At 48.3% G+C, this 27,941-nt stretch overlaps 1 protein-coding gene across 2 annotated transcripts in view; it reads left to right on the forward strand.

Moving 5' to 3' along the window:
- The window catches only part of LOC147123923 (FYN-binding protein 1-like), a 372,564-nt gene that overhangs the window by 284,379 nt on the left and 60,244 nt on the right, over positions 1–27,941 (forward strand). For both annotated transcript variants that reach the window (XM_085966712.1, XM_085966740.1), the window contains exons 7-8: positions 15,481–15,607; positions 22,941–23,100. In XM_085966712.1, the coding sequence (XP_085822838.1) occupies positions 15,481–15,607; positions 22,941–23,100 (287 nt within the window). The remainder of the gene's footprint in view (positions 1–15,480; positions 15,608–22,940; positions 23,101–27,941) is intronic.

Genomic DNA, 27,941 nt, shown 5'->3' on the forward strand with positions numbered 1-27,941 from the left:
AGGGAGGTCAGAACCTTGGGGCGAGGGGAGAAGATCAGGAACTTGGGCAGGGGGATGAAGGGGGATGAAGATCAGAAACTTGGGAGGTGGTCATGAATTTGGGCGGTGGGGGCAGGAACTTGTTTGGAGGGTAGGAGAAGGTCTTAACCTGCGAGGGTGAGCCCTGTCTGTTCCAAGTGAGCTCTGTTCTGTCTAGAGTAGGCAGTCAGAATGGCTCGAATTACACTTTACAAAGTAATTGATTATGTCGGCAGGGAGGATCTAATTACCCATTCCAGAGAAACTGCTGGGTGTGTCCTCCAAGGGGACCAATCATCAATCCGGTCTTGTTATCCAAGGGGACCAATCAGAACTTTGGTGTTGCGAATAGACACATCCATTAATTATCCATCCCTAGTTACCCTGAGGGCAGAGTCAAGCACATAGTGTGGGTCTGGAGTCACCTTTAGGCCCAGACTGGGTAGAGGTGGCAGGTTCCTTACCCTGTGAGACAGAAGTCATGGGGGGAGAAATTCAGTAGGTTGTGCCACCTGTTAGCGCCTTAAGAGGGCGCTAAGTGGGTCGCAAGCCAACTGGCGCCCGGGCGTGGCACTGCCCACGCCTCCCGCTAAATTCCGCGGGACGTTAGTGGTGGCGCTAACCGTTAGCGCTGCGCTGCTGCCGATGATGTCATCGGTGTGCGCAGCGCCCCGGCCACGATATTTGGAAGCGCCCCCTGATTTACTGCCGGACGCTATGTCCGACCAGTTCAGGGGGGCTTACCTGCGGCCGGGGAGGCGCAAATTAAAGGCGAGGTGCGGGGCGGCCATTTTTGTTGTTGGCCGCCTGCCAGCACCTACCTGCGCTCCCGTCCCCGGCCTCCTGAACCCGCCCCCCGCGGAGTGCCGGGCTCTTTTGCCTGCACTCCTGATCCTCGGGGGCCCAGCTGGGCCCCAGATCGCGCTGCACAAGGCCCCTCCCCTTTAAGAAGGGGAGGAAGGCCTGCAATACCGCAGCGCGATGTGCCGCAGCGTGTGGCACTGCGGCATGTTGCGTCACGATATTCACTCGCAGCGCCCCAAGAGGGATGCGGGGCGCCTCTGGTAGCGCCATGCTTCCCTTTGGGGCGCAACAACTCAATTTCCGGTGCGGGGGCGCGAATGTTTCCGGGGCGCTACTTTTAGCACCCTGGCGAGGCTGGCGCCCCAAACAGGGCTATACTCAATTTCTCCCCCATAGAGTCATAGAGACATAGGGGGAGAAATTGAGTATAGCCCCGTTTGGGGCGCCAGCCTCGCCAGGGCGCTCCCCGGAATCACCTCGCAACCTCCTCTGCTCTAATGAAAACAAATCCAGCTTCTTCAACCTGTCCTTGTAGCTAAGATACCCCATCCCCAGAACCATTCTGGTAAATCTCCTCTGCACCCTCTCAAGGGCCTTCACATCCTTCCTAAAGTGTGGTGACCAGAACTGGACGCAATACTCCAGTTGTGGCCTAACCAGCGCTTTATAAAGATTCAGCATAACATCTCTACTTTTATACTCAATACCTCTATTTATGAAGCCCAAGATCCCATATGCTTTGCTAATCACTCTCTCAATATGTCCCGCCACCTTCAGGGACCTATGCACATTAACTCCCAGGTCCCTTTGTCCCTGCACACTCTTTAAAACTGTGCCATTAAGTGTATATTGCCTCTCCCTGTTCCTTCTGCCAAAATGCATCACCTCACACTTCTATGTATTAAATTCCATCTGCCACTTGTCTGCCCATTCTGCTGGCCTTTCTATGTCCTGTTGCAGTCGATTAGTGTCATCCTCACTGTTTGCCACACACCCAAGTTTGCTGTCATCGGCAAATTTAGAAATTCTACTCTGTATTCCAATATCCAGGTCATTTATATATATCAAAAAAGCAGTGGTCCCAGCACTGACCCTTGGGGAAAACCACTGACTACCATCCTCCAGTCTGAAAAACAGCCATTTACCACAACTCGCCGTTTTCTGTCCTTAAGCCAATTCCTTATCCAAGCTGCCACTGACCCACCTATTCCATGAATTTTGTCAAGTGAACCAGTTGGGTTTTTTTACAACAATGTGGCAGCTTTAAATCATCTGCTGCTAACAGATTGAATTCAGTTTCTTGAATTGCAGGTGAGATTTGAGCTCTAGACTGCTGAGTTGGTGGGTCAGTATCATAATCACTAGGTTACCGAATCTATGGTAAATCATTATGCCACAATATACACACCACTGCCATCTTTGCTGTTGTGATTGGTCTGAGAAAACACAGGGCGACAGGAGTGGAAGCGAGAAGCAGAGGGGAGAGAAAGAGACGGAAGAGGTCAGATAAGAGGGGAAAGCCACGGGGAAGATCAGAGCAGGCAAGGGGGAGCTGACCGAATGGGCACTAAGAGGTGAAAGAAGAGTGAAAGAGAGAACAAGGGAGAAGATGGGATTCTCTCTTTATACTACACGCATTGAAGTCTCCATATAATACAAAAATACATTTAATGGAGATGATGATTACAAGACACAAGTCGGGAGTGTGATGGAATACTCTCCACTTGCCTGGATGAGTGCAGCTCCAACAACACTCAAGATGCTCGACACCATCCAGGACAAAGCAGCCCGCTTGACTGGCACCCCATCCACCTCCTTAAACATTCACTCCCTCCACCACCGGTGTACCGTGGCTGCAGTGTGTACCATCTACAAGATGCACTGCAGCAACTCGCCAAGGCTTCTTCGGCAGCACTTACCAAACCTGCGACCTCTACCACCTAGAAGGACAAGGGCAGCAGGAAACACCATCACATCCAAGTTCCCCTCCAAGTCACACACCATCCTGACTTGGAAATATATCGCCGATCCTTCATCGTCGCTGGGTCAAAATCCTGGCACTCCCTCACTAACAGCACTGTGGGAGCACCTTCACCACACGAACTGCAGTGGTTCAAGAAGGCGGCTCACCACCACCTTCTCAAGGGTAATTAGGGATGGACAATAAATGCTGGCCTTGCCAGTGACGCCCATATCCCGTGAATGAAGGGAAAAAAAAGGAAGAGAGAATGCAGAACCCTGTGATAAAAAACGTATTTCACAGTGGTGACACCAGCCATTTCACAATACACACAGCAATAAGTGGCCCAGAAATTCGGGTCGGGTGCTTCCCGCGGGTGTAAGTCCCTCACCTGCACTTACCTTGCGTGCCGGCAGTTGAGCAGTAGGGCCCTGTGGAATTCCGATCCAGGGCCTGGCCCAGCTGCCGGCGCGCTGTGCTTGCGTGTCCCAAGGGCGCAGTTAGTGCGATGCGTCCCCTGGGATCACGTGGGCCATGGGAGCAGGGAATGCTCCATTCATAAGTATTGACAGGAAGACCTGTCAAGACTTATAAATACTACGGCCCCAAAATAGCAGTAAACCTTCAAATAACTTTTTTTTTTAAATCACACTTTTTAAATAAACTATAAATTACATTAAATAACTATTTTAAACAATAATTTAAATTTTTGAAAAAAATAATTTTATATTCTAACGGGGCTAAAAATAAACTTACCTTGCTTTAAAGTATTTAAAAATAATAAACCTGTGGGAAAAATGTTTTAATTTTAATTAATTGACCACTTACCTTGTAAAAAGCAGGCCTTACGCCTGCTTTTTATATTTCTAAATCCTGCAGGCTTACGATCCCGGAAAAACCTGTAAAAAAAATGTAAGTTTGATGCGCACGCGCAGCCTCTCCTACGCGTGCGTTCGACCTCTGAACCTCTTCGTTCAGAGGATCGGAAGTGCCGGTTTCCCACGCATGCGCAGTGCATGCAGAAAACCGGCACTTCCATTCGGCCTACGTGTGAGTACCCCGTGCGTACTCACCCGTGGAGACCCGAATTTCCGGGCTGTTGACTCAGTTGGTCACACTCTGAGTGCCCCACTCTAGGGCTTGAGCACATAGAATCATTGAAACTTACAGCACAGAAGGAGGCTATTCGGCCCATCATGCCTATGCTGGTTCTTTGTTAGAGCTATCCAATTAGTCTCACTCCCCTGCTCTTTCCCCATAGCCCTGTAATTTTTATTCTCTTCAAGTATTTATCCAATTCCCTTTCGAAAGTTACTATTGAACCTGCTTCCACCGCCCTTTCAGGCAGCGCATTCCAGATCACAAAAACTCGCTGTGTAAAAAAATGTTCCCTCATGTCGCCTCTGGTTCTTTTGCCAAACACCTTAAATCTGTGTCCTCCGGTTACTGGCCCTCCTGCCACTGGAAACAGTTTCTCCTTATTTACTTTATCAAAACCATTCATGATTTTGAACACCTCTATCAAATCTACTCTTAACCTTCTCTGCTCCAAGGAGAACAACCCCAGCTCCTCCAATCTCTCCATGTAATCTAGACTGACACTCTCGGGCAGTACTGAAGGAGTGCTGCCTTGTTAGTGCTGTTGTCTTCCAGATGAGACGTTAAACCGAAGCCCCGGCTGCCTGTCAAGTTGGATGCAGAAGAACCCATGGCACATTTGGAAGAAGAGCAATGGGAGTTCTCCCCCAGAGTCCTGGCCAACATTCCTCCCCTTAAAAAACACCATCAAAACAAATCAGCTGTCACTCATCTCAGTTGCGATTGTGGAGCTTTGCAGTATGCTGCTGGCTGATGCATTGGCCTGTATAACAATAGGGGCTGTGGTTTAAAACCCATTGATTGTGAAACACGTACAGACATCCTAAGGATATGATAAGGAGTTGTATCATTGCAAGTTATCTTTCTATTCTCTCTGTAATTTCAATTCCTTGCGCAGTGTAATGTAGTTTAAACAGAAAGGAGGCGTGGATGCAGAGTGCATGCTGCTTATTGCATTGACGATTGTTCTGTGATTCCTCATCACACGTGGGATCGTACAGCTCCTTATCCTGTCTCCTCTGTCTCACACTGCCACAATCATCCTTTCTCCAGTGGGATTTGTAAAAATTAATTCTCGTGATGTGGGCTTCGCTGGCAAGGCCGGAATTTATTGCCCATTCCTAGTTGCCCTGAGAAGGTGGTGGTGGGCCTTCTATTTTAACCAATAGCGGTTTAATATGACTGAATGGCTCACTAGACGACTTCAGAGGACAGTTAAGAGTCAACCACATTGGTGTGGGACTGGAGTCACATATAGGCCTAGACTGGGTAAGGACAGCAGCTTTCCTTAATGAACCAGTTGGGTTTTTACGACAATCCAACAGCTTGAGTACAGGAGCAAGGATGTCATGCTGCAGTTCTACAGGGCTTTGGTGAAACATAGAAACATAGAAGATAGGAGCAGGAGTAGGCCATTCGGCCCCTCGAGCCTGCTCCGCCATTCAATGCGATCATGGCTGATCATCCAAATTCATTACCCGGTCCCTGCTTTCTCCCCATACCCCTTGATCCCTTTAGCCTTAAGAAATATATCCAACGCCTTCTCGAATATATTTAATGAATTGGCTTCTACTGCCTTCTGTGGTAGAGAATTCCACAGGTTCACCACTCTCTGGGTGAAGAAATTACTCCTTATTTCTGTCCTAAATGGCTTACCCCTTATCCTTAGACTGTGACCCCTGGTTCTGGACTCCCCGACCATCAGGAACATCCTTCCTGCATCTAGCCTGTCCAGTCCTGTCAAAATTTTATAAGTTTCAATGAGATCCCCTCTCATTCTTCTAAACTCCAGCGAGTACAAGCCCAATCGTCCCAATCTCTCCTCATAAGTCATTCCTGCCATCCCAGGTATCAGCCTGGTGAATCTTCGCTGAACTCCTTCCATGGCAAGAACATCCTTCCTCAGATAAGGTGACCAAAACTGCACACAATACTCATGATGTGGTCTCACCAAGGCCCTGTACAACTGCAGCAAGACATCCTTGTTCCTGTACTCAAACCCTCTCGCTACGAAGGCCAACATACCATTTCCCTTCTTAACCGCCTGCTGCACCTGCATGCTTACCTTCAACGATTGGTGCACAAGGACACCCAGGTCTCGTTGCACTTCCCCTTCTCCAAATCTATTGCCATTCAGATAATAATCTGCCTTCCTGTTTTTGCCACCAAAGTGGATAACCTCACATTTATCCACGTTATATTGCATCTGCCATGTTTCTGCCCAATCACCCAACCTGTCCAAATCATCCTGTAGTTTCTCGGCATCCTCCTCACAGCACACACGCCCACCCAGCTTTGTGTCGTCTACAAACTTGGAGATTTACGTCTAGTTCCCTCGTCTAGATCATTAATATATATTGTGAATAGCTGGGGTCCAAGGACCGATCCCTGCGGTACTCCACTAGTCACTGCCTGCCACTCGGAAAAAGACCCGTTTATTCCAACTCTTTGCTTTCTGTCTGCCAACCAGTTCTCTATCCAAGTCAATACCTTGCCCCCAATCCCATGTGCCTTAACTTTACATGCTAATATCTTATGCGGGACCTTATCGAAAGCCTTTTGAAAGTCCAAATACACCATATCCACTGGTTCTCCCTTATCTATTTTACCAGTTACATCCTCAAAAAATTCCAGTAGATTAGTCAAGCACGATTTACCTTTTGTAAATCCATGTTGACTTTGTCCGATCCTGTCACTGTTTTCCAAGTGCTCTGCTATTACATCTTTTATAATGGACTCTAGCATTTTCCCCACTACTGATGTCAGGCTTACCGGTCTGTAATTCCTCATTTTCTCTCTACCACCTTTTTTGAATAGTGGGGTAACATTAGCTACCCTCCAATCCATGGGTACTGTTCCAGATTCCATCGAATGTTGGAAGATGATCAGCAATGCATCTACTATTTCTAGGGCCACTTCCTTAAGTACTCTAGGATGTAGATTATCAGGCCCTGGGGATTTATCGGCCTTCAATCCCATCAATTTCCCCAACACCATTTCCCTACAAATACTGATTTCTTTCAGTTCCTCCCTTTCATCAGACCCTATGTTCCCTGACATCTCTGGGAGGTTATTTGTGTCCTCCTTTGTGAAGACAGAACCAAAATATGTATTTAATTGGTCTACCATTTCTTTGTTCCCCATTATAAATTCCCCTGATTCTGACTGCAAGGGACCTACGCTTGACTTCACCAATCTTTTTCTGTTCACATATCTATAAAAGCTTTTACAGTCAGTTTTTATGTTCCCTGCAAGCTTACTCTCATATTCTATTTTCCCTTTTTTAATTAGTCCCTTTGTCCTCCTTTGTTGAATCCTAAACTGCTCCCAATCCTCAGGTTTACTGCTTTTTCTGGCCAATTTATATGTTCTCTCCTTGGGTCTTATGCTGTCCCTAATTTCCCTTGTTAGCCACGGTTGAGTCATCTTTTTTGTTTTATTTTTATGCCAAACTGGGATGAACAAATTCTGTAATTCATCCATGCGGTCTTTGAATGTTTGCCATTGCCTATCCACCGTCAACCCTTTAAGTGACATTCCCCATTCAATCCTACCCAACTCGCGCCTCAGACCATCGTAGTTTACTTTATTTAGATTCAGGATCCTCTGAGTCAACTACTTCATTCTCCATCTTAATGAAGAATTCGATCATATTATGATCGCTCCGACCCAAGGGGCCTCGTACAACAAAATTGCTAATTAATCCTTTCTCGTTACATAATACCCAGTCTAAGATGGCCTGATCTCTGGTTGGTTCCTCGACATATTGGTCCAGGAAACCATCCTGTAAGCGCTCCAGGAATTCCTCCTCCACAGTATTGTTACTAATTTGGTTAGCCTAATCTGTATGTAGATTAAAGTCACCCATGATGACTGCTGTGCCCTTATTCCATGCTTCTCTAATTTTCCTTTAAATGCCATCCCCAACCTTCGCATTATTGTTTGGAGGTCTATATACCACCCCACTAATGTTTTCTGCCCCTTGGTATTTCTCAGCTCTACCCATACAGATTCCACATCATCAGAGCTAATATCCTTCCTTACAATTGTGTTAATCCCTTCTTTAACCAGCAATGCTACCCCACCTCCCTTTCCTTTTTGCCTATCTTTCCTGAATATTGAATACCCCTGGATGTTGAGTTCCCAGCCTTGGCCACCCTGGAGCCATGTTTCCGTAATCCCAATCAAATCATATTCATTTACCTCTATTTGTGCAGCTAATTCACCCACCTTATTACGAATGCTTCTTGCATTAAGACACAAAGCCTTCAGGCTTGTTTTTTAACGCTCTTAGACCTATTAGAATTATTATTTACTGTGGCCATGTTTGATTTAAACCGTTGATTTCTCTGACTGCCACTTTTGTTTTTCTCCTTCCTATCTTTTGCTTTTATCCTTGGTTCCCTTTCCTCTGTCCCCCTGCTCAGGTTCCCAACCCCCTGCCATTTTATTTTAAACCCGCCCCCAGAGTACTAGCAAACACTCCCCCTAGGACATCGGTCCCGGCCCTGCCCAGGTGCAAACCGTCCGGTTTGAACTGGTTCCACCTCCCCCAGAACCGGTTCCAATGTCCCAGGAATTTGAATCCCTCCCCCTTGCACCATTCCTCTAGCCACGTATTCATCTGAAATATCCTTCTATTTCTACTCTGACTAGCACGTGGCACTGGTAGCAATCCTGAGATTACTACCTTTGAGGTCCTATTTTTTAATTTACCTCCTAACTCCCTATATTCAGCTTTTGGAACCTCATCCTGTTTTTAACTGTATCGTTGGTGCCTATATGCACCACGACAACTGGCTGTTCACCCTCCCCTTCCAAGATATTCTACAGCCGCTCTGAGACATCCTTGACCCTTGCACCAGGGAGGCAACACACCATCCTGGAGTCTCGTTTGCGGCCGCAGAAATGCCTATCTATTCCCCTTACAATAGAATCCCCTATTACTATAGCTCTACCCCTCTTTTTCCTCCCGTCCTGTGCAGCAGACCACACCTTGAGTATTGTGCGCAGTTTTGGTCGCCTTATCTGAGGAAGGATGTTCTTGCCATGGAGGGAGTGCAGCGAAGATTCACCAGACTGATATCTGGGATGGCAGGAATGACGTATGAAGAGAGATTGGGTCGATTAGGCTTATATTCGCTAGAGTTTAGAAGAATGAGAGGGGATCTCATTGAAACTTATAAAATTCTAACAGGACTAGACAGACTAGATGCAGGCAGGCTGTTCCCGATGGCGGGGGAGTCCAGAACCAGGGGTCACAGTCTAAGGATAAGGGGTAAGCCATTTAGGACAGAGATGAGAAGGAATTTCTTCACCCAGAGAGTGGTGAACCTGTGGAATTCTCTACCACAGAAGACAGTTGAAGCCAATTCATTAGATATATTCAAGAAAGAGTTGGATATATTTCTTAAAGCTAAGTGGATCAAGGGATATGGGGAGAAAGCAGGGACAGGGTACTGAATTTGGATGATCAGCCATGATCTCATTGAATGGTGGGGCAGGCTCGAGGGGCCGAATGGCCTACTCCTGTTCCTATCTTCTATGTTTCTATGTTTCATGCTTACTTTTACTCATACCAGCTTTGTATTTGCCACTGATCAGACTTTGGATAGAATGCTCTTTGACTGAACAGCCTGTGTAGACCTGATGCCAAAGGGCATATTTCTAAACACTTTTGTGTCTAATGATGGAAGAATGTTTGCTGCTGAAGTTTTCAACGAATTTTCTTCTGCAAGTCTTGAGTCCTGATCACACGCCCTGTCCCACCCCGATCCCATCTCTGTCTGGAAAAAGGTGGTCATCTGTTCTCACCTGTCTGACCTTTCTCACCCCTGTCTGTGCCCGTGTCCTAACTCACACCAAGTCCCGTTCACCCATCACCCCCGTGCTCGCTGACCTACATTGGCTCTCGGTTAAGCAACGCCTCAATTTTAAAATTCTCATCCTTGTTTTCAAATCCCTCCATGGCCTCACCCCTCCCTATCTCTGTAATCTGCTCCAGCCTCACAACCCCCTGAGATATCTGCGCTCCTCTAATTCTGGCCTCTTGAGCATCCCTGATTATAAATCGCTCAACCATTGGTAGCCGTGCCTTCTGTTGCCTGGGCCCTAAGCTCTGGAATTTCCTCCCTAAACCTCTCCACCTCTCTACCTCTCTCTCTCCTCCTTTAAGACACTTCTTAAAACCTACCTCTTTGACCAAGCTTTTGGTCACCTGCCCCAATTTCTCCTTATGTGGCTCGGTGTCAAATTTTATTTTATAGCACTCCTGTGAAGCACCCTGGGATGTTTATAAACACAAGTTGTTGTTGTTGTTATATCCCAGACTGACGTTCTGTTCAGGCGTAATCAGAGGCATCGGCTCACCCCTGATCCCTGACCCCCCAACCTGTGCTCCGACTCTTGCCCTCGATATTGTTAAGTCTGTGTGTTATAGTGATAATTACTACACAGACTACCAGAGTAAATTCAACAGGTCTTTACTGGTTGGAGGTCGGGACTATACTGAATACAATATTACTACACAGTGCTTATATACCGGTGTGGTCACCACCGGTATTACGTATACAGCAGCCAGAGAAAGTAGTACATCTCTTAAGGTGGAACAGGCTTAAGTTCTCTTAAGGTGGAACAGGTTACATACACCACAATCCTCCCTTTTTAGCTTAACAGTCATATCCCCATTTAACATAACATAATAACATATATACATATATAACTTCAGGTATAACAGTTCAAAGGTTCAGTCTCTCAGGAGGCTTTCTGATGCGGCTTGGATAACGCCTCTCAGTAGTCTCTGATTCTTGTTGTTGAGGTGCCTCCTCTATTTGGTTTCCAATGTATTGGGTGTCATCATCATCAAGTACATTCCCTGCCGAGGTAGATGCTTCAGGTTCATTAACGTCTTCCACAGTTGTCTCTGTCACAACCATGGGTTCGACCCTTGCTCTCGACTCTACCAGTTGATCCGCATGACGCCTTATCACATTATGACCAATATCTACTGTGTACATCAAAGGTCCTTGTCTGGCCCGAATTGTTCCGGACTGCCATTTTTCATTTCCATAGCCCCTTGCCAACACTGGTTGTCCTACGTCGAAAGTTCGAGTGGTCTTGTTGTTAATATGCCGAAACTGTTTGTTTTCCACTTCCCTCCGCACATTTGGTTTTAACAAGTCCAACTTGGACCACAACCTCCTGTTATAAAACATCATGGCAGGACTTTGGTTAGTCACTGCATGATCGGCGTTTCGATATGACAGCAGGAACTTGTCGACCTTGTGTTGCAGCGGAATCTGATCATTGTTCATGGCCTTAATTGCCTTTTTGAATGTCTGGACAAATCTTTCAGCCAACCCGTTTGTCGCCGGATGATATGGGGCAGAGGTATAATGTTTTACTCCATTCTTCTTTAAGAATTGTCGGAATTCTTCCGATACAAACTGTGGTCCGTTGTCCAAACAGATCTGTTCTGGCAATCCGTTCCTTGCGAATATTGTTCTTAACACCGCAATTGTCTTTTCTGAAGTAGTGGTATTCATCTTGATGACTTCTGGCCATTTGGAATGTGCGTCCACCGCGATTAGGAACATGGAGTCCATGAATGGACCAGCAAAGTCAATGTGTACGCGTTGCCATGGGGCTGAAGGCCATTCCCATGGGTGTAGCGGTGCTATCGGAGGTGCATTTTGCACTTTTTGGCACCCAGCGCAGCTTTTCGTTAACTCCTCAATCTGTTGGTCAATACCCGGCCACCATACATAAGCCCTAGCAAGACTTTTCATTTTAACTCCCCCCAGATGACCTTCATGCAGTTCGTTTAAAACTCTTTCCCTTAACTTGGGAGGAATAATCACTCTTGTCCCGTACATCAAGGTACCATGGCAGACGGACAGTTGGTCTCGCCTTGCCGAAAATGCCGGTAACAGAGGATCACCCCGTGTTGGCCATCCTTTCACTGTCACCTCGTAGACTCTGGACAGTGTCGGGTCATTCCTGGTTTCTCTTTCAATACTTGCATTGGTGACTGGTAAACACTCGATGATGGTCGAATGAAATAACTCAACAGGGTCAACTTTCGTCGTGTCTTCTTCTTCAGGTAGTGGCAGGCGCGACAGCCCATCAGCATTGCCATGCTGTTTCGTACCTTTGAATTCTATTTGATATTGATGTGCCCCTAGGAAAAGAGACCATCTCTGGAGACGCTGCGCTGTCATCACCGAAACACCCTTCTTAGGGTTAAAAATGGATACCAACGGTTGATGGTCTGTCAGAAGTGTGAATTTTTGGCCCTGCAGGTAATGATTAAACTTCTTCACTCCCCATACAAGGCTAAGAGCCTCCCTATCGATCTGCGCATAGTTGCGCTCAGCGGAGGTCAATGATCTGGATGCAAACGCGACTGGCCTTTCCGTGCCATTTGGCAACTTGTGTGAGAGTACTGCCCCAATACCATATGGAGAAGCATCACAAGCCAACCGAATAGGCAGTGTCGGGTTGAAGTGAGCCAACACTTCCTCTGAGGTGATCAATTCTTTGCTTTTGCGAAATGCCTTCTTACAGGTTTCGCCCCATTCCCATGGTACCCCTTTCTGTAAAAGAGCGTTTAACGGGTGCAGTACCATGGATAGATTTGGCAGAAATTTATGGTAATAGTTAATTAATCCTAAAAACGACCTCAACTGAGAGACATTCTCCGGAGCGGGAGCCTTTACAACTGCCTCAATTTTGTCAGGAGACTTATGAAGCCCCTCCCGGTCAATGACATGGCCACAGTATGAGATCCGCTTCTGGAAGAACTCACATTTCTGCCGATTTACTCTAAGTCCATACTCTTTCAGTCTGTTGAGCACCAGTTCCAAGTTTGCGAGATGTTGTTCATCACCATCACCTGTGATCAGAATATCGTCCAGGTAACATTGTGTGCCTGGAATTCCCTGTAATACCTGCTCCATGGCCCTCTGCCAAATTGCTGGAGCCGATGCCACTCCAAACACCAGCCTATTGTACCGGTACAACCCTCGATGCGTGTTGATCGTGAGGTATTGGCGTGACTCTTCCTCAACCTCCATCTGCAAGTACGCCTGCGCCAGGTCTATCTTGGTGAAGTGTTTCCCGCCAGACAATGAAGCGAAAATATCCTCAATCCGTGGAAGCGGATACTGCACCGTGTGAAGCACCGGATTAACGGTGATTTTGAAATCTCCACAGATGCGAACCTTCCCTGGATCTCCTGGCTTGTTGCTCGCAGGACGTTTCATAACGGGAACAATGGGCGTAGCCCACTCACTCCAATCTACCTTAGACAGTACACCTGAACGTTCTAGTGCTTCCAGTTCCGCTTCAACAGTAGGTCGTATTGCATAGGGTACCGGTCTGGCTTTAAAAAATTTTGGTTGTGCATGTTCATCAATCTTGATGTTTGCCGTAATTCCTCTCAGTGTTCCCAGTCCCTGCTGGAACACCTCTTTAGCATCATCCAATATTCTGGACAATCGTTTAGGTTTGACATCTGTTTCCCCGGAATCTACCGTTAGTGCCTTCAAGGAGTGCCAGTCCATATTCATTTTCCTAATCCACTCCCGTCCTAGTAGTGGTGGACCTCCTTCAGGTAGCACATATAAGTCCATTACTTGGCTTTCTTCGCCCTTGTGGACCACTTCTACCTCTATTTTTCCGATGGGGTACACTCTTTGCCCCGTGTATGTTTTCAATATAATCTCCGTATCCTGTAGGGGAATATGTTGGAATAACCTTCTGTAATCTTTCTTATTCATGACCGTCAATGCCGATCCAGTGTCCAATTCCATTTTTCTTGGACTCCTGCTATCTGAAGAGTGACCCAAATTGTCTGGAGATCTGCATCCTTACCAACGTTGTGTACTCTTAAGCTATCCAGTTCATTACTGCTAGCGTCTGAATCTGACTTCTGTTCGGTCAAACTGTTCTTTGTCACCTTGTGTACCTTTGCGTATTTTCCTTGCGGTGACTTCTTGTTGCTGGTCTTCTTTCCTGACCGGCATACTTTAGCTATGTGGCCAAGCCTGCCACACGTTCTGCATTCTTGGTTTTTAAACCAACACTGGTTCTGATCATGCGTTGTCTTTCCACAACGATAACATTTGACAGAACTCAAACCCAATTTGTTTGTACCGAGTTCCGGTGACCGTAGCTGCATTACTGCCGTGCCTCTCGCTGCGACTTCGTGTGCTGCTGCCATAGTGACCGCCTTCTCAAGCGTCAGCTCATTCTCCTCGAGCAGTCGCTTTTGTGTATCCTGTTTAAATAAACCACACACAAATTTATCTCGTAGTGCCTCTGTCAGTCCCGTTCCAAACTGACAATATTTTGCTAGCTTACGTAATTCCATCAAATATTCAGCATTGCTTTCATTCTGCAGCTGCCTTCTGTCGTAAAATTTAAATCGTTCCGCTAGCATCAGCGGCGTGGGGTTTAGATGATTTTTCAGGACAGTAACAATCTCATCGAACGTCTTATCCGCTGGTTCATCTGGTGATAACAGGTGTTTCAATTGCCCGTATGTCTTCACACCCATTAAATTTAATAATGTTAGTGCTTTATCTGCATCAGGAATTTTATTTGCCTTACAATAATTTTGTATGCGTTCTACATACATGGCCCAATCTTCGATGTCACTATCAAAGGTATTAATGTTCCCATGTTTAGGCATCGTTGCAATTTATTGTATTTTTATGTTATCCAAGATGGCGGCTTCCCACTCTTGTCGTCGTCCTCCGCCCACAAAATGGCGGTTTTCCCGCGCTTGGCGGTCTTCAACCGTCCCCTGACGCTGTCTCCGCTTCACCGCGGCTCTCGCGCCTTCAGTTTCCCCAGACGCTGTGCCTTTTAGCCCGAATGCGGCCCTTATCGCCGGTCGCGATCGATGTCCCCGCGCTGCGCCTCTCGCTCGAAAGCGGCCCGGCCCTTATCTCCGGTCGCGATCGATCTCACCGCCCTTATTCCTCCGTCTTCCCAGCCCCGTCTGTACAGCCAACGCGGTTGACTTTCTGTCGCGTCGCTGCCCGGCTTACCCACCACCGAGGTAGAAAGAAGAAAGCTGGCAGTCGCTGATGGAGGCTTCGAGGTCAGGATGTCTTTTGCACTCCGGTTTCTCGATGCCTGCCGCTCGACGTGTCATCCAGTAGGGTGATGAGGGTGGAAACCTCTCTTCGACGTCCTGTCTGTGGACGAAGCCGCCGTGGAAATAACTGCCGCAGGGTAAGAATCGGACTCGTCGCCACTGTTAAGTCTGTGTGTTATAGTGATAATTACTACACAGACTACCAGAGTAAATTCAACAGGTCTTTACTGGTTGGTGGTCGGGACTATACTGAATACAATATTACTACACAGTGCTTATATACCGGTGTGGTCACCACCGGTATTACGTATACAGCAGCCAGAGAAAGTAGTACATCTCTTAAGGTGGAACAGGCTTAAGGTCTCTTAAGGTGGAACAGGTTACATACACCACAGATATGACCCTGGATCGATTCTAATTAACCCCTTGAATCGTTGCTCAGAGGATTTGTTACACGATTTATTTCCAAATCCTTTTTATTCTCTGTCCAAAAAAGGTCACTCAAGGAACTGAAGGAGCAAGAGAAGAAACGGGAGAAGGAGGAGAAGAGACGGCAAGAGCAAGAGAGAAAAGAGCAGAGAGAGAAAGAAAAGAGAGAGCAGGAGATGAGGAAGAAGTTCAAGGTAATGAGCATTGCTCCTACTAATTTCCATCTGATGGGCTCAAAATAATGGATATTAAAAGAAAACTGGTGGTTAGCGAGTGAGCCGCCTCTCAGTTGATGCTTGTTTCACTCTGCGCGGGGTGTCTAATGAATATAGAATCTTACTGCACAGAGGAAGGCCATTCGGCCCATCGTTCCTGTGCTGGCTCTCTGAAAGAGTTATCCAATTAGTCCCACTCCCCTGCTGTTTCCCTATAGCCCTGCACAATTTTCCTTTTCAAGTATTTATCCAATTCCTTTTTGAAAGTTACTATTGAATCTGCTTCCACCAGCTTTTCAGGCAATGCATTCCAGATCATAATAACATAGAATCTATGGCACAGAAACAGGCCATTCGGCCCAACCAGTCCATGCCGGTGTTTATGCTCCACACGAGCCTCCTCCCATCTTTTAGGCAATTTCTGGTGTCATCCTTGCAAATCTTCTCTGCACCCTCTCCAGTGCCTCTATATCCTTTTTATAATATGGTGACCAGAACTGTACGCAGTACTCTATGTGTGGTCTAACCAAGGTTCGATACAGGTTTAGCATAACTTCCCTACTTTTCAATTCTATACCTCTAGAAATAAACCCTAGTGCTTGGTTTACTTTTTTTATGGCCTTGTTAACCTGTGTCGTAACTTTTAGTGATTTGTGTATTTGTACTCTGAGATCCCTTTGTTCCTCTACCCCACCTAGACTCGCACTCTCCAAGTAATAAGTGACCTCCCTATTCTTCCTACCAAAATGTAATACCTCACATTTATCTGTGTTGAACCTCATTTCACAGAATCACAGAAACCCCACAGTGCAGATAGAGGCCATTTCGGCCCATCGAGCCTGCACCGACACATATCCCACCCGATCCCTGTAACCCCTACACCAACACATATCCCACCCTAGCCCCGTAACCCCACGTATTTAATCCCCCTAACACTAAGGGTCAATTTATCATAGGCAATCAACCTAACCTGCACATCTTTGGACTGTGGGAGGAAACCGGAGCACCCGGAGGAAACCCACGCAAACACGGGGAGAATGTGCAAACTCCACACAGACAGTCACCCGAGGCCGGATTCGAACCCGGGTCCCTGGCGCTGTGAGGCAACAGTGCTAACCACTATGCCACCGTGCTTGCCAATTATATGTCCATTCTGCAACTTTATTACTGTCCTCCTGTAATTTGTTGCGGTCCTCCTCAGTATTGACTATCACCCCAATTTGGTGTCATCCACAAATTTAGAAATTGTGTTTTTGATTCCAAAGTCAGCCATGATCATATTGAATGGCGGAGCAGACTCGAAGGGCCGAATGGCCTACTCCTGCTCCTATTTTTCGCTGTTTCTATATCTAAATCGTTAATATAAATTGTGAACAACAGTGGTCCCAGCACTGATCCTTGTGGAACACCACTACTCACTTTCTGCCACTGTGAATAGCTGCCCTTTACTCCTACTCTCTGCTTTCTGTCTTGAAGCCAGCTAGCAATCCATTCTGCTACTTGTCCCCTGACTCCACATTCCCTGACCTTATTCATTAGTCTATTATGGGTTACCTTATCGAAGGCCTTTTGAGAACTAGATAAATTACCTCTACTGCATTACCATTGTCTACTCTCTCTGTTACCTCTTCAAAAAATTCAATGAGGTTGGTCAAGCAAGACTTTCCCTTTTGAAATCCATGCTGACTATTCATTATTATATTTTTGTTTTCTAGATGTTCTTCCACTTTAGTAGGGATTCCATTATTTTTCCTGCCACTGATGTTAAGCTGACTGGTCCATAATTCCCTGGACATGTCCTATGCCCCTTCTTAAATATTGTTATTACGTTAGCTATCTGCCAGTCCTCTGGCACCACACCTTTTTCTAACGAATTATTAAATATGTGTAGTAATGCCTCTGCTATCTTTTCCCTAGATTCTTTAAAATGTGTGGATGCAATCCAGGGGTTTTATTCTGTTTGAGTTTGATTAGTTTATTTAATATATCCCCTCTTTTTATTTTAAGTGCACTTATCTCATTACTAAACTCATCATCCAACGTCATGTCCACCTGTTCTATTTCCCTGGTAAATACTGAATCAAAATAATGATTTAATATTTCTGCCATCTCTCTATCGTTACCTGTGGTATTGTCCTGTCTAACCCTTAATGGCCTTATTCCCATCCTGACCTTCCTTTTTTTTATTGATGTGCCTGTAAAATATTTTACTATTTTGTTTTATGTTCCTTGATAATTTAATTTCAGAGTTCCTCTTTGCCTTCCTAATTGTTTTTTGACTTCTCTCCTAATCTCTTTGTATTACGTAGGGTATACGGCACAGAAACAGGCCATTCGGCCCAACCAGTTTATGCTCCACTCGAGCCTCCTCCCATCTTTCCTCATTTAACTCTTATCAGCATAACCCTCGATTCCCTTCTCCCTCATATACTTGTCTAGCCTCCCCTTTAATGAATCTATACTATTCGCTTCAACCACTCCCTGTGGTAGCGAGTTCCACATTCTCACCACTCTCTGGGTAAAGAAGTTTCTTCTGAATTCCCTATTGGATTTCTTGGTGACTATCTTATATTGATGGCCTCTAGTTTGGCTCTTCCCCACAAGTGGAAACATTCTCTCTGTATCCACTCTATCAAAACCTTTCATAATTTTAATATTATGCACTCTACTGCTGTCTATGTACTTAATGTGTGTCTCTTTCCTTACACTCAATTGTTCCCTTTTATTCATCCATGAAATCTCATTAGTGTAAACTTGATGTGTAAAAAAATGTCTCCTCATCTCCCCTCTGGTTCTTTTGCCAATTATCTTATATTCGTGCAGTCGGAGACTCCTTTCTGTCTGTGCACAATGTCCCTCCCCTGTAGTGTGGCCAGAGACTCCTTTCTCTTTTGCCTGCCTGTCCTGGAAATTGTACTGAATGCTTGCTGAGGTTCAACTCCACCCTGCGGCCAGCATCCTCCAAAGCTCACCCCTGTGGGTGAATTTCTCCGCAGTGACCCATAGAGATTCTTAGAAGAGAAGGTTAAGAGGAGATTTGATAGAGGTGTTCAAAATCATGAAGGGTTTTGATAGAGTAAATAACGAGAAACTGTTTCCCGTGACTGAAGGGTCGGTAACCAGAGGCGATATGAGGAAACATTTTTTTACACAGCGAGTTGTTATGATCTGGAATGCGCTGCCTGAAAACATGGTGGAAGCAGATTCAATAGTAACTTTCAAGAGAGAATTAGAAAAATACTTGAAGGGGAAAAATTTACAGGGCTATGGGGAAAGAGCAGGGGGGAGTGGGTTAATTGGAGAGCTCTTTCGGCACAGGCGCGATGGGCCGAATGGCCTCCTTCTGTACTGTATCATTCTATGGGGGAAAAATTCACTATCGCCCCGTTTGGGACGCCATTATCGGCCGTGCGCAAAGTTTAGCGCCTGGCGCTAATTATCGCCTCCGACAGCAAACTTGGCTTTTATCGCCCCTGGAGGTGATTGGAGCGCTAAATCAGGCGCTTCACACCTGTCTTAAGGCGCAAAGGCCAAGGAGCGAGGCGCTACCTCAGAGCGCTGGCGAAGAAAGGAAGAGCCAATCAAAATGAATCTGCAAAGTGCTGCTCAGTACCCAAAACTCCTTCACACAGCGTTGAATCTCTCCAGAAGTCTCTCTCTCTCTCTCTCTCAGAATGCGTGATGCAAAAATGTCACCGACAAAAAAAGGCAGGAAGCGGTCTCCTTTAAATAGCGCTCCCCCAGTCCCTTTCTGACAGCATAACGCTCCCCTCAACCTGTCGTTGCTAGCGGCAGGCGGTAAGGCAGGGGACGCCACTCAATATCCGGTCCGGGGCACTAACGGGGCGTTGCACGCTTGACTGACGTCACAATCTGCCGGCGCAGGAGATCGTGGCGGTAGTGTTTAGCGCCGCCGCAAAACGTCTAGTTAATTTCGCGAGCGGCGCAAACATCGCCGCGCCCGGGCGCAAGTTGCTATGCGCCCCATTAGCGCCCTCTTAAGGCGCTAACGGGAGGCGCAAACAACTGAATTTTTCCCCCTATGATTCTAGAAGCCGGGCTGAGACTCATTTCACGTGGGACTGTTAGACAGCAGAGAGGGGAGACACGCGCCTTATCAGTCTGAACTGGATTTGAACCTTGAATCCCAGAGGTGAAAGGATACTGTGTTAACCCAATCCAGCCACCCCCTCGGATTCAGTAGCTTAGCTCCTTATGTTGATCATCTGTTCTGAGCTCTATTGAGAACACTTGGCCTTTCAGTCCTCACTCTGTGAGTGTGTTCCTCCTATCAATCATGCCAGCATCAAATTGCACCCAGCATAGACTGAGAACAATACAGTACTTTGCCTAACCTTAAGGTGAACCTTTACAAAGCATTAGAATTTGCATTGTTTTGATTAATAGCAGATTACAGTCCATGCACTGCCACTACGAGAAGGGCCAATCTACTTCCTTATTCTCATATTTGATGCTGTAAGACTGGCAGTAAGAGCTCATTCAAGTGGCACAATTGGTTAACCAGCTCAGCTCTGCAAGTCAGCATTTGCTGTTATAAATGTATTTGTGCTTTGTTTTAAATGCTAAAGTACTTGAATAATATAAGGGTTGATTGCGTGCTCCCAGTGAGGAGCCGTGCTCACAGGGAGTGAGTTGTAGAGATGTTTCTGCCAACACTGTTGCCCCAAGTCTCTGACCTGCGGTCCCCAGCAGGTCGGCTCTGCCAGAGTCTCTCCCTGGAGTGTTAAACATAGGAATTGCTGGACGAGAAAAGACTTTGAACCATCTAGTTCATCTACCATCCTGGTGGTCGCATGATACAACGATAATGGAGTTGTTGATTAATCATGACAATCAATCTCTACCAATGAATCTACAACAGACCCAGGCATGAGGCGAGGAAAACCCCCAGTGGTCTCCTCTACATTGGGGAGACTAAACGCAGATTGGGTGACCGCTTTGCGGAACACCTCCGTTCAATCTGTAAGGGTGACCCCGAGCTTCCGGTCGCCTGTCATTTTAATTCACCGCCCCATTCCCACTCGGACCTCACCGTCCTCGGGCTCTTGAATTGTTCCACGGAAACCCAGCGTAAGCTCGAGGAACAGCACCTCATCTTCCGATTAGGCACTTTACAGCCTTATCGAGTTCAACAATTTCAGATCATAATCTCGACCCCTATTACATTTTTATATATTTTTTTTATCCACACCTTTGTTTTGGCCCTTCCCCCTTTTTCTCTCCCACATGGCAGCTGTCTCCCATTCTGCCAGCGCATTTCACACCTAATCTAGAGCCGTCTTTTGTCTCCACTAGTCCTATCACCATCTCGTCTCGTTTGGAATACCTCTTAATGTCTCTTCACTTCTCTTTTGTTCTTTCATCCCCATTTCCCAGCCCCCAAACTGGCCTTTTAATCTGTTTCATTTCCTGTGCTTTTTCAGTCCTGACGAAGGGTTTCGACCTGAAACATTGACTCTGTTTCTCGCTCCACGGATGTTGCCTGGCCTGCTGAGTATTTCCAGCATTTTCTGTTGTTATTTCGGATTTCCAGCATCCGCAGTATTTTGCTATCCCCCCAGTGGTGGAGAGCTTTGAGAACCAGAGGTCCAAAGTCGCCTGTTCCTCCCAAGCTCGCTACACTCACCACACCTCACGTCTCCAATTACTCATATACTTTATCCCAAATGTTATTTTCTGAAAGAAATCTATCTAAATTGTATTGGAATGAATCAATACTAACTGCTTCCATCGTATCCCGAGGGAGCATGTTCCATAGATTGGCCGCTCGCTCACTGAAATATTATTTCCATGGATTAGTTTTGAATTTACCCCCTTCAGGCGCAGGCCGTGCCCTCTGGTTCTACTGTTGTGGACATGGTGAGACAGCTTGTCCCGGTCAACATTATCTACTCCCTTTAGAACCCTAAAAACAGCAATCGCTGCACCCCTCGACCTTCTCTTTTCCAGTGAGAACGCGCCCAATAATAATTGAAGAATATAACTCACAAGCTTACCTCATCATTCAACATTGGGCCTCTGCAGGCAGCTCATCCATTCTGTTAGGGGAGGGGAGCATCTATCTGGTTTTGGACTGGACAGCTTGGATCTTTGGGTGGGATGTTTTTAGAAGGCAATCCCAACCCTTTCCTTAACCGACCCTCCCCTCAACCGGTTTGAATTTGCTGGAAGGTTGTGGTAGTTGAAGGTCAATCATCACAGTCCCAGGATATCGCTGCAGGAGTTCCTCAGGGCAGTGTCCCAGGCCCAACCATCTTCAGCTGCTTCATCAATGACCTTCCCTCCTACATAAGGTCAGAAATGGGGATGTTTGCTGATAACTGCAGTGTTCAGTGCCATTCATAACTCCTCAAATAATGAAGCAGTCCATGCCCGCATGCAACAAGACCTGGACGACATTCAGGCTTGGGCTGATAAGTGGCAGGTAGCATTCGCGCCACAGAAGTGCCAGGCAATGACTATCTCCAACAAGCGAGAGTCTAAATACTGCCCCTTGACATTCAATGGCATTACCATCGCCGAACCCCCCACTATCAACATCCTGGGGGTCACCATTAACCAGAAACTTAACTGGACCAGCCACATAAATACTGTGGCAACAAGAGCAGGTCAGAGGCTAGGTATTCTGCGGCGTGTGTCTCACCTCCTGACTCCCCAAAGCCTTTCCACCATCTACAAGGCACAAGTAAGGAGTGTGATGGAATACTCTCCACTTGCCTGGATGAGTGCAGCTCCAACAACACTCAAGAATCTCGACACCATCCAGGACAAAGCAGCCTGCTTGATTGGCATCCCATCCACCACCTTAAACATTCACTCCCTCCACCACCGGCGTACCATGGCTGCAGTGTGTACCATCTACAAGATGCACTGCAGCAACTCGCCAAGGCTTCTTCGGCAGCACCTCCCAAACCCTCGACCTCTTCCACCTAGAAGGACAAGGGCAGCAGGTGCATGGGAACACCACCACCTCCAAGTTCCCCTCCAAGTCACACACCATCCTGGCTTAGAAACGTATCGCCGTTCCTTCATCGTCGCTGGGTCAAAATCCTGGAACTCCCTCCCTAACGGCACTGTGGGAGCACCTTCACCTCACGGACTGCAGCGGTTCAAGAAGGCAGCTCACCACCACCTTCTCAAGGGCAACTAGGGATGGGCAATAAATGCCGGCCTTCCCAGTGATGCCCACATCCCATAAACGAATTAAAACATTTTTTTTTATAAAGGTTAGGAGCCGAGCCTCTGCTCCAAAGGGTGGATGGCTAATGAAAGTCTTCTGTCTTCTGTTTAGCTCTTGGGACCAATCGAGGTGATCCAGACCGTGAAGGTCGCGATGGACTACAGAAGCGGAAAGAACGAGCTGCCGTGCAAGCAAGGCGAGTGCCTCGAGGTCATCCGCATCACGGACAATCCCGAGGGCAAGTGGCTGGCCAGGACGCTGGATGGCTCTTGTAAGTACGGTGCTGCTAAAACAGAACAACAGCTTGTATTTATACAGCGCCTTTAATGCAGTAAAATGTCCCAAGGCGCTTCACAGGATGTGGTAAACCACTGTTTGTATTCCTGTTTGTCCTGTTTGTATTCCACTGTGTACATGCCTGGACATGCCTCGGCTGACTCCTCCCACAGGTCCTAGTATAAAGGTGACTGCTCCCCAGCCCTTAGTATCCTGGACCGGTCGACCACTCGAGGCAGACCTCCATTCTGTTGTTAATAAAAGCCTTTGGTTACTCTTCTAACTCTCAGTCTTTTATGAGTAATTAATAGCGCATCAATTTTATTAACAACATTTTTATAATGGAGAAGATCCTCACACCAGCATGCCTGGACTTAGATCATCGGGAGGCGGACTCATCCACCAAGTTTACTCACTGGCTTAAGTGTTTCGAAAAATTCCTGACCGCCTCCGAAGCTATCAAATCGGACGAGGACAAACTGGATGTCCTGACCTCCAAAGTGAACCACCGAGTGTACTCGGTCATCCAAGACGCGACCTCGTACGTGGACGCTATCAAGCTCCTCAAGGACCAGTACACGCGCCCAGTGAACGAAGTGTACGCCAGGCACCTCCTGGGGAGTCGTAAACAACAACCTGGGGAATCGACCGTGGAATACCTTCAGGCACTGTCTGTGCTTGGCCGGGCCTGTGGTTGTAAGGATGTAAAGGCCGCCGTGTACACAGAGGAACTTATCCGGGACGCTTTTGTAGCGGGCCACAGATCCAATTACACCCGACAGCGACTGTTGGAGCAGAGTAACCTCGACCTCAACAAGGCCTCTGAACTCGCACTATCGTTGGATGCAGCCTACCAGGGCATGGATGCCTACTCCTCTGCACCGTGGACGCCGCGGGGAATGACAGCCTGGGACACGGTAGGACCGCCTCATAGCGCCGTGCCACCCCAGCCACACCCCAACAACGGCCCAACTACCGCAGCAGTGTCCCAAGGCCAGACAGCAGTGCCCCAAGGCCAGAAATGCTACTTCTGTGGCCAGGCAAAACACCCCAGAGCGCGCTGCCCGGCGAAAAACGCGATCTGCTCGGGCTGCGGGAAGAAGGGACACTACGCTAGCGTCTGCAGGGCCAAAGCCACCCCGAACCCCAGCAGCGCCGCGTGTGGGCCATGCGGGCCGCCATCTTGGACCTCCCCGGCCGTGTGCGAATCACCGGTACAGCAGCCATTTTGGACGCCTCCAGCCACATGGGGATCATGGACGCCGCCATCTTGGACGACAGCCGGGACGCAGCAGGCCCCCGACACCGCCTCATCTGATACCCGCAGCGACACACCGACCCCTACGCTGGCATCCGTTACACTGGACCAAGCGAGACCGCACCAACTGGCCAGTTCCACAATGGACATTAAGGTAAATGGTCACGATACAATCTGCCTTTTTGACTCTGGAAGCACGGAGAGCTTCATCCACCCCGACACGGTGCGGCGTTGCTCTCTCCCAGTCCTGCCTGCGCAACAGCGGATTTCTATGGCCTCCGAGTCCCAGTCGGCGGACATCGGCGGCTACTGCGTGGTGACACTCGTAGTAGACGGGACCGTGTACGATCATTTTAAACTTCTGGTCCTGCCTGACCTCTGCGCTGCCGTCCTGCTGGGGTTAGATTTTCAGTGCCACCTTAAAAGTGTTACGATGGCGTACGGTGGACCCCTACCCCCACTCACAGTCCGCAGCCAGCAGCTTCCAAACTGCCCGCTGCGCACCAGGTGCAACCTCTCCACACTCAGAGTCACCCCCCCCCAACTGTTTGCTAACCTCACCCCCGACTGTAAGCCCATCGCCACAAAGAGCAGGCGATACAGTGCCGGGGACAGGGTTTTCATTAAAACCGAAGTGGAGCGGCTCCTGAAAGAAGGGATTATTGAGGGCAGCACCAGCCCCTGGCGAGCCCAGGTTGTGGTCGTTAAGACCGGCGAGAAGCAGCGCCTGGTCATCGACTACAGCCAGACAATAAATCGCTACACCCTGCTGGACGCCTACCCACTCCCCCGTATAGCTGATATGGTCAACCAGATCGCGCAGTACCGCGTCTTCTCGACCATTGACCTGAAATCAGCGTACCACCAGCTCCCCATCCGCCCTGAGGACCGCCAGTACACTGCCTTTGAGGCAAACGGCCGCCTCTATCACTTCCTTAGGGTTCCCTTTGGCGTCACCAATGGGGTCTCCGTCTTCCAAAGGGAGATGGACCGGATGGTAGATCAAAATGCGTTGCAGGCCACTTTCCCATATCTGGACAATGTGACTATCTGCGGCCGTGACTTGCAGGACCATGACGCAAACCTCGAAAAATTCCTCCGCACCGCCCAACTCCTAAACCTGACATATAACAAGGAGAAGTGCATATTCCGCACAAACCGCCTCGCCATCCTTGGCTGTGTTGTGGAACACGGAGTCATCGGCCCCGACCCCGACCGGATGCGTCCCCTTATGGAACTTCCACTGCCCCACTGCCTCAAGGCCCTGAAGAGGTGCCTAGGGTTTTTCTCCTATTACGCCCAGTGGGTCCCCTACTATGCGGACAAGGCCCGTCCGCTGATCAAGTCCACCTCTTTTCCCTTGACGGCAGAGGCCCGCTTAGCCTTCCACCGTATCAAGGAGGACATTGCCAAAGCCACCATGCACGCAGTGGACGAATCCATCCCCTTCCAGGTGGAAAGTGACGCGTCTGACTTTGCCCTGGCCGCTACCCTCAATCAGGCGGGGAGACCCGTGGCCTTCTTTTCACGAACCCTCCAAGGCCCGGAGACCAGACACTCCGCTGTTGAGAAGGAGGCCCAGGCGATTGTGGAGGCTGTGCGTCATTGGAGGCACTACCTGGCCGGAAAACGATTTACCCTGCTCACTGACCAGCGTTCAGTTGCTTTTATGTTTAACAACAAGCAGAGGGGCAAAATCAAAAATGACAAGATCTTGAGGTGGAGAATCGAACTTTCCACCTACAACTACGAGATCTTGTACCGGCCCGGGAAGCTAAATGAACCCCCGGATGCGCTATCGCGTGGCACCTGCGCCAGCGCGCAGATCGATAGACTGCGGGCCCTCCACAATGACCTCTGCCACCCGGGGGTTACCAGGTTCTTCCACTTCATCAAGGCCCGCAACCTGCCTTACTCTATTGAGGAGGTCAGGACCATGACCAGGAACTGCCAAGTCTGCGCTGAGTGCAAACCGCACTTTTATAGACCAGACAGGGCCCACCTGATAAAAGCCACTCGCCCCTTCGAGCGCCTGAGCGTTGATTTTAAAGGGCCTCTCCCCTCCTCCGACCGCAATGTGTACTTCCTCAATATTATTGATGAGTACTCCCGTTTCCCGTTCGCCTTCCCCTGCCCGGACATGACCAGTGCCACGGTCATTAAATGTCTGAACAACCTCTTCACCCTGTTCGGCTCCCCCAGCTATATCCATAGCGACCGGGGCTCATCGTTTATGAGCGACGAACTCCGTCAGTACCTGCTAACTAGGCGTATTGCCACAAGCAGGACCACCAGTTACAACCCCCGGGGGAACGGACAGGTGGAAAGAGAAAATGCGACAGTTTGGAAGGCCGTCCTGCTAGCCTTAAAGTCTAGGGGCCTTCCAACCTCCCGCTGGCAGGATGTGCTCCCCGATGCGCTCCACTCTATTCGGTCACTGCTCTGCACTGCCACTAACGCCACCCCTCATGAGAAAATGTTTGTCTTCCCAAGGAAGTCCACATCGGGGACATCGCTACCGCCATGGCTGACGTCCCCAGGGCCGGTCCTACTGAGAAGACACGTGAGGACCCATAAAACGGACCCCCTGGTCGAGAGGGTCAACCTCCTCCACGCCAAACCCCAGTATGCTTACATCGCATACCCGGACGGGCGGGAGGACACAGTCTCCATAAGAGACCTTGCACCCTCGGGGGCCGCAGTAACCCACTACCCACTACCACCACCCCCCACGATCCGATATCCAGCCCCAGCAGACGGCAGGCCTGGGCCCCGCGACCCGCTCGACATCTACGAGGACGACACGCCTGTGCCACAGCCTACGCTGGACTCGACGCCGGAAACTTCACTACCCCTGCCGTCGCCACGCAGATCACAGCGGCAGACAAGACCTCCGGAGAGACTCCAATACACTAACTTTTAATACACTTCACCCCGCCGGACTCAATTTTAAACAAGGGGTGAATGTGGTAAACCACTGTTTGTATTCCTGTTTGTCCTGTTTGTATTCCACAGTGTACATGCCTGGACATGCCTCGGCTGACTCCTCCCACAGGTCCTAGTATAAAGGTGACTGCTCCCCAGCCCTTAGTATCCTGGACCGGTCGACCACTCGAGGCAGACCTCCATTCTGTTGTTAATAAAAGCCTTTGGTTACTCTTCTAACTCTCAGTCTTTTATGAGTAATTGATAGCGCATCACAGGAGCGATTATCAAACAAAATGTGACACCGAGCCACAAAAGGAGATATTAGGAGAGGTGACCATAAACTTGTTCAAAGAGGTCGGTTTTAAGGAACGTCTGAAAGGAGGAAAGAGAGGAAGCGAGGCGGAGAGGTTTAGGGAGGGAATTCCAGAGCTTCGGCTCCAGGCAGCTGAAGGCACGGCTGCCAATGGTGGAGCGATTCAAATCGGGAATGCCCAAGAGGGCAGAATTGGAGGAGCGCAGATATCTCGGTGGGGTTGTGGGCCTGGAGGAGATTACAGGGATAGGGAGGGGCGAGGCCCTGGAGGGATTTGAACGTGAGGATGAGAATTTTAAAATCGAGGCATTGCCGGACCAGGAGCCAATGTAGGTCA

The sequence above is a fragment of the Somniosus microcephalus genome, chromosome 1, assembly GCF_052327205.1.
Source record: "Somniosus microcephalus isolate GS21.2 chromosome 1, FLI_Smic_1.0, whole genome shotgun sequence".
NCBI lineage: Eukaryota > Metazoa > Chordata > Chondrichthyes > Squaliformes > Somniosidae > Somniosus > Somniosus microcephalus.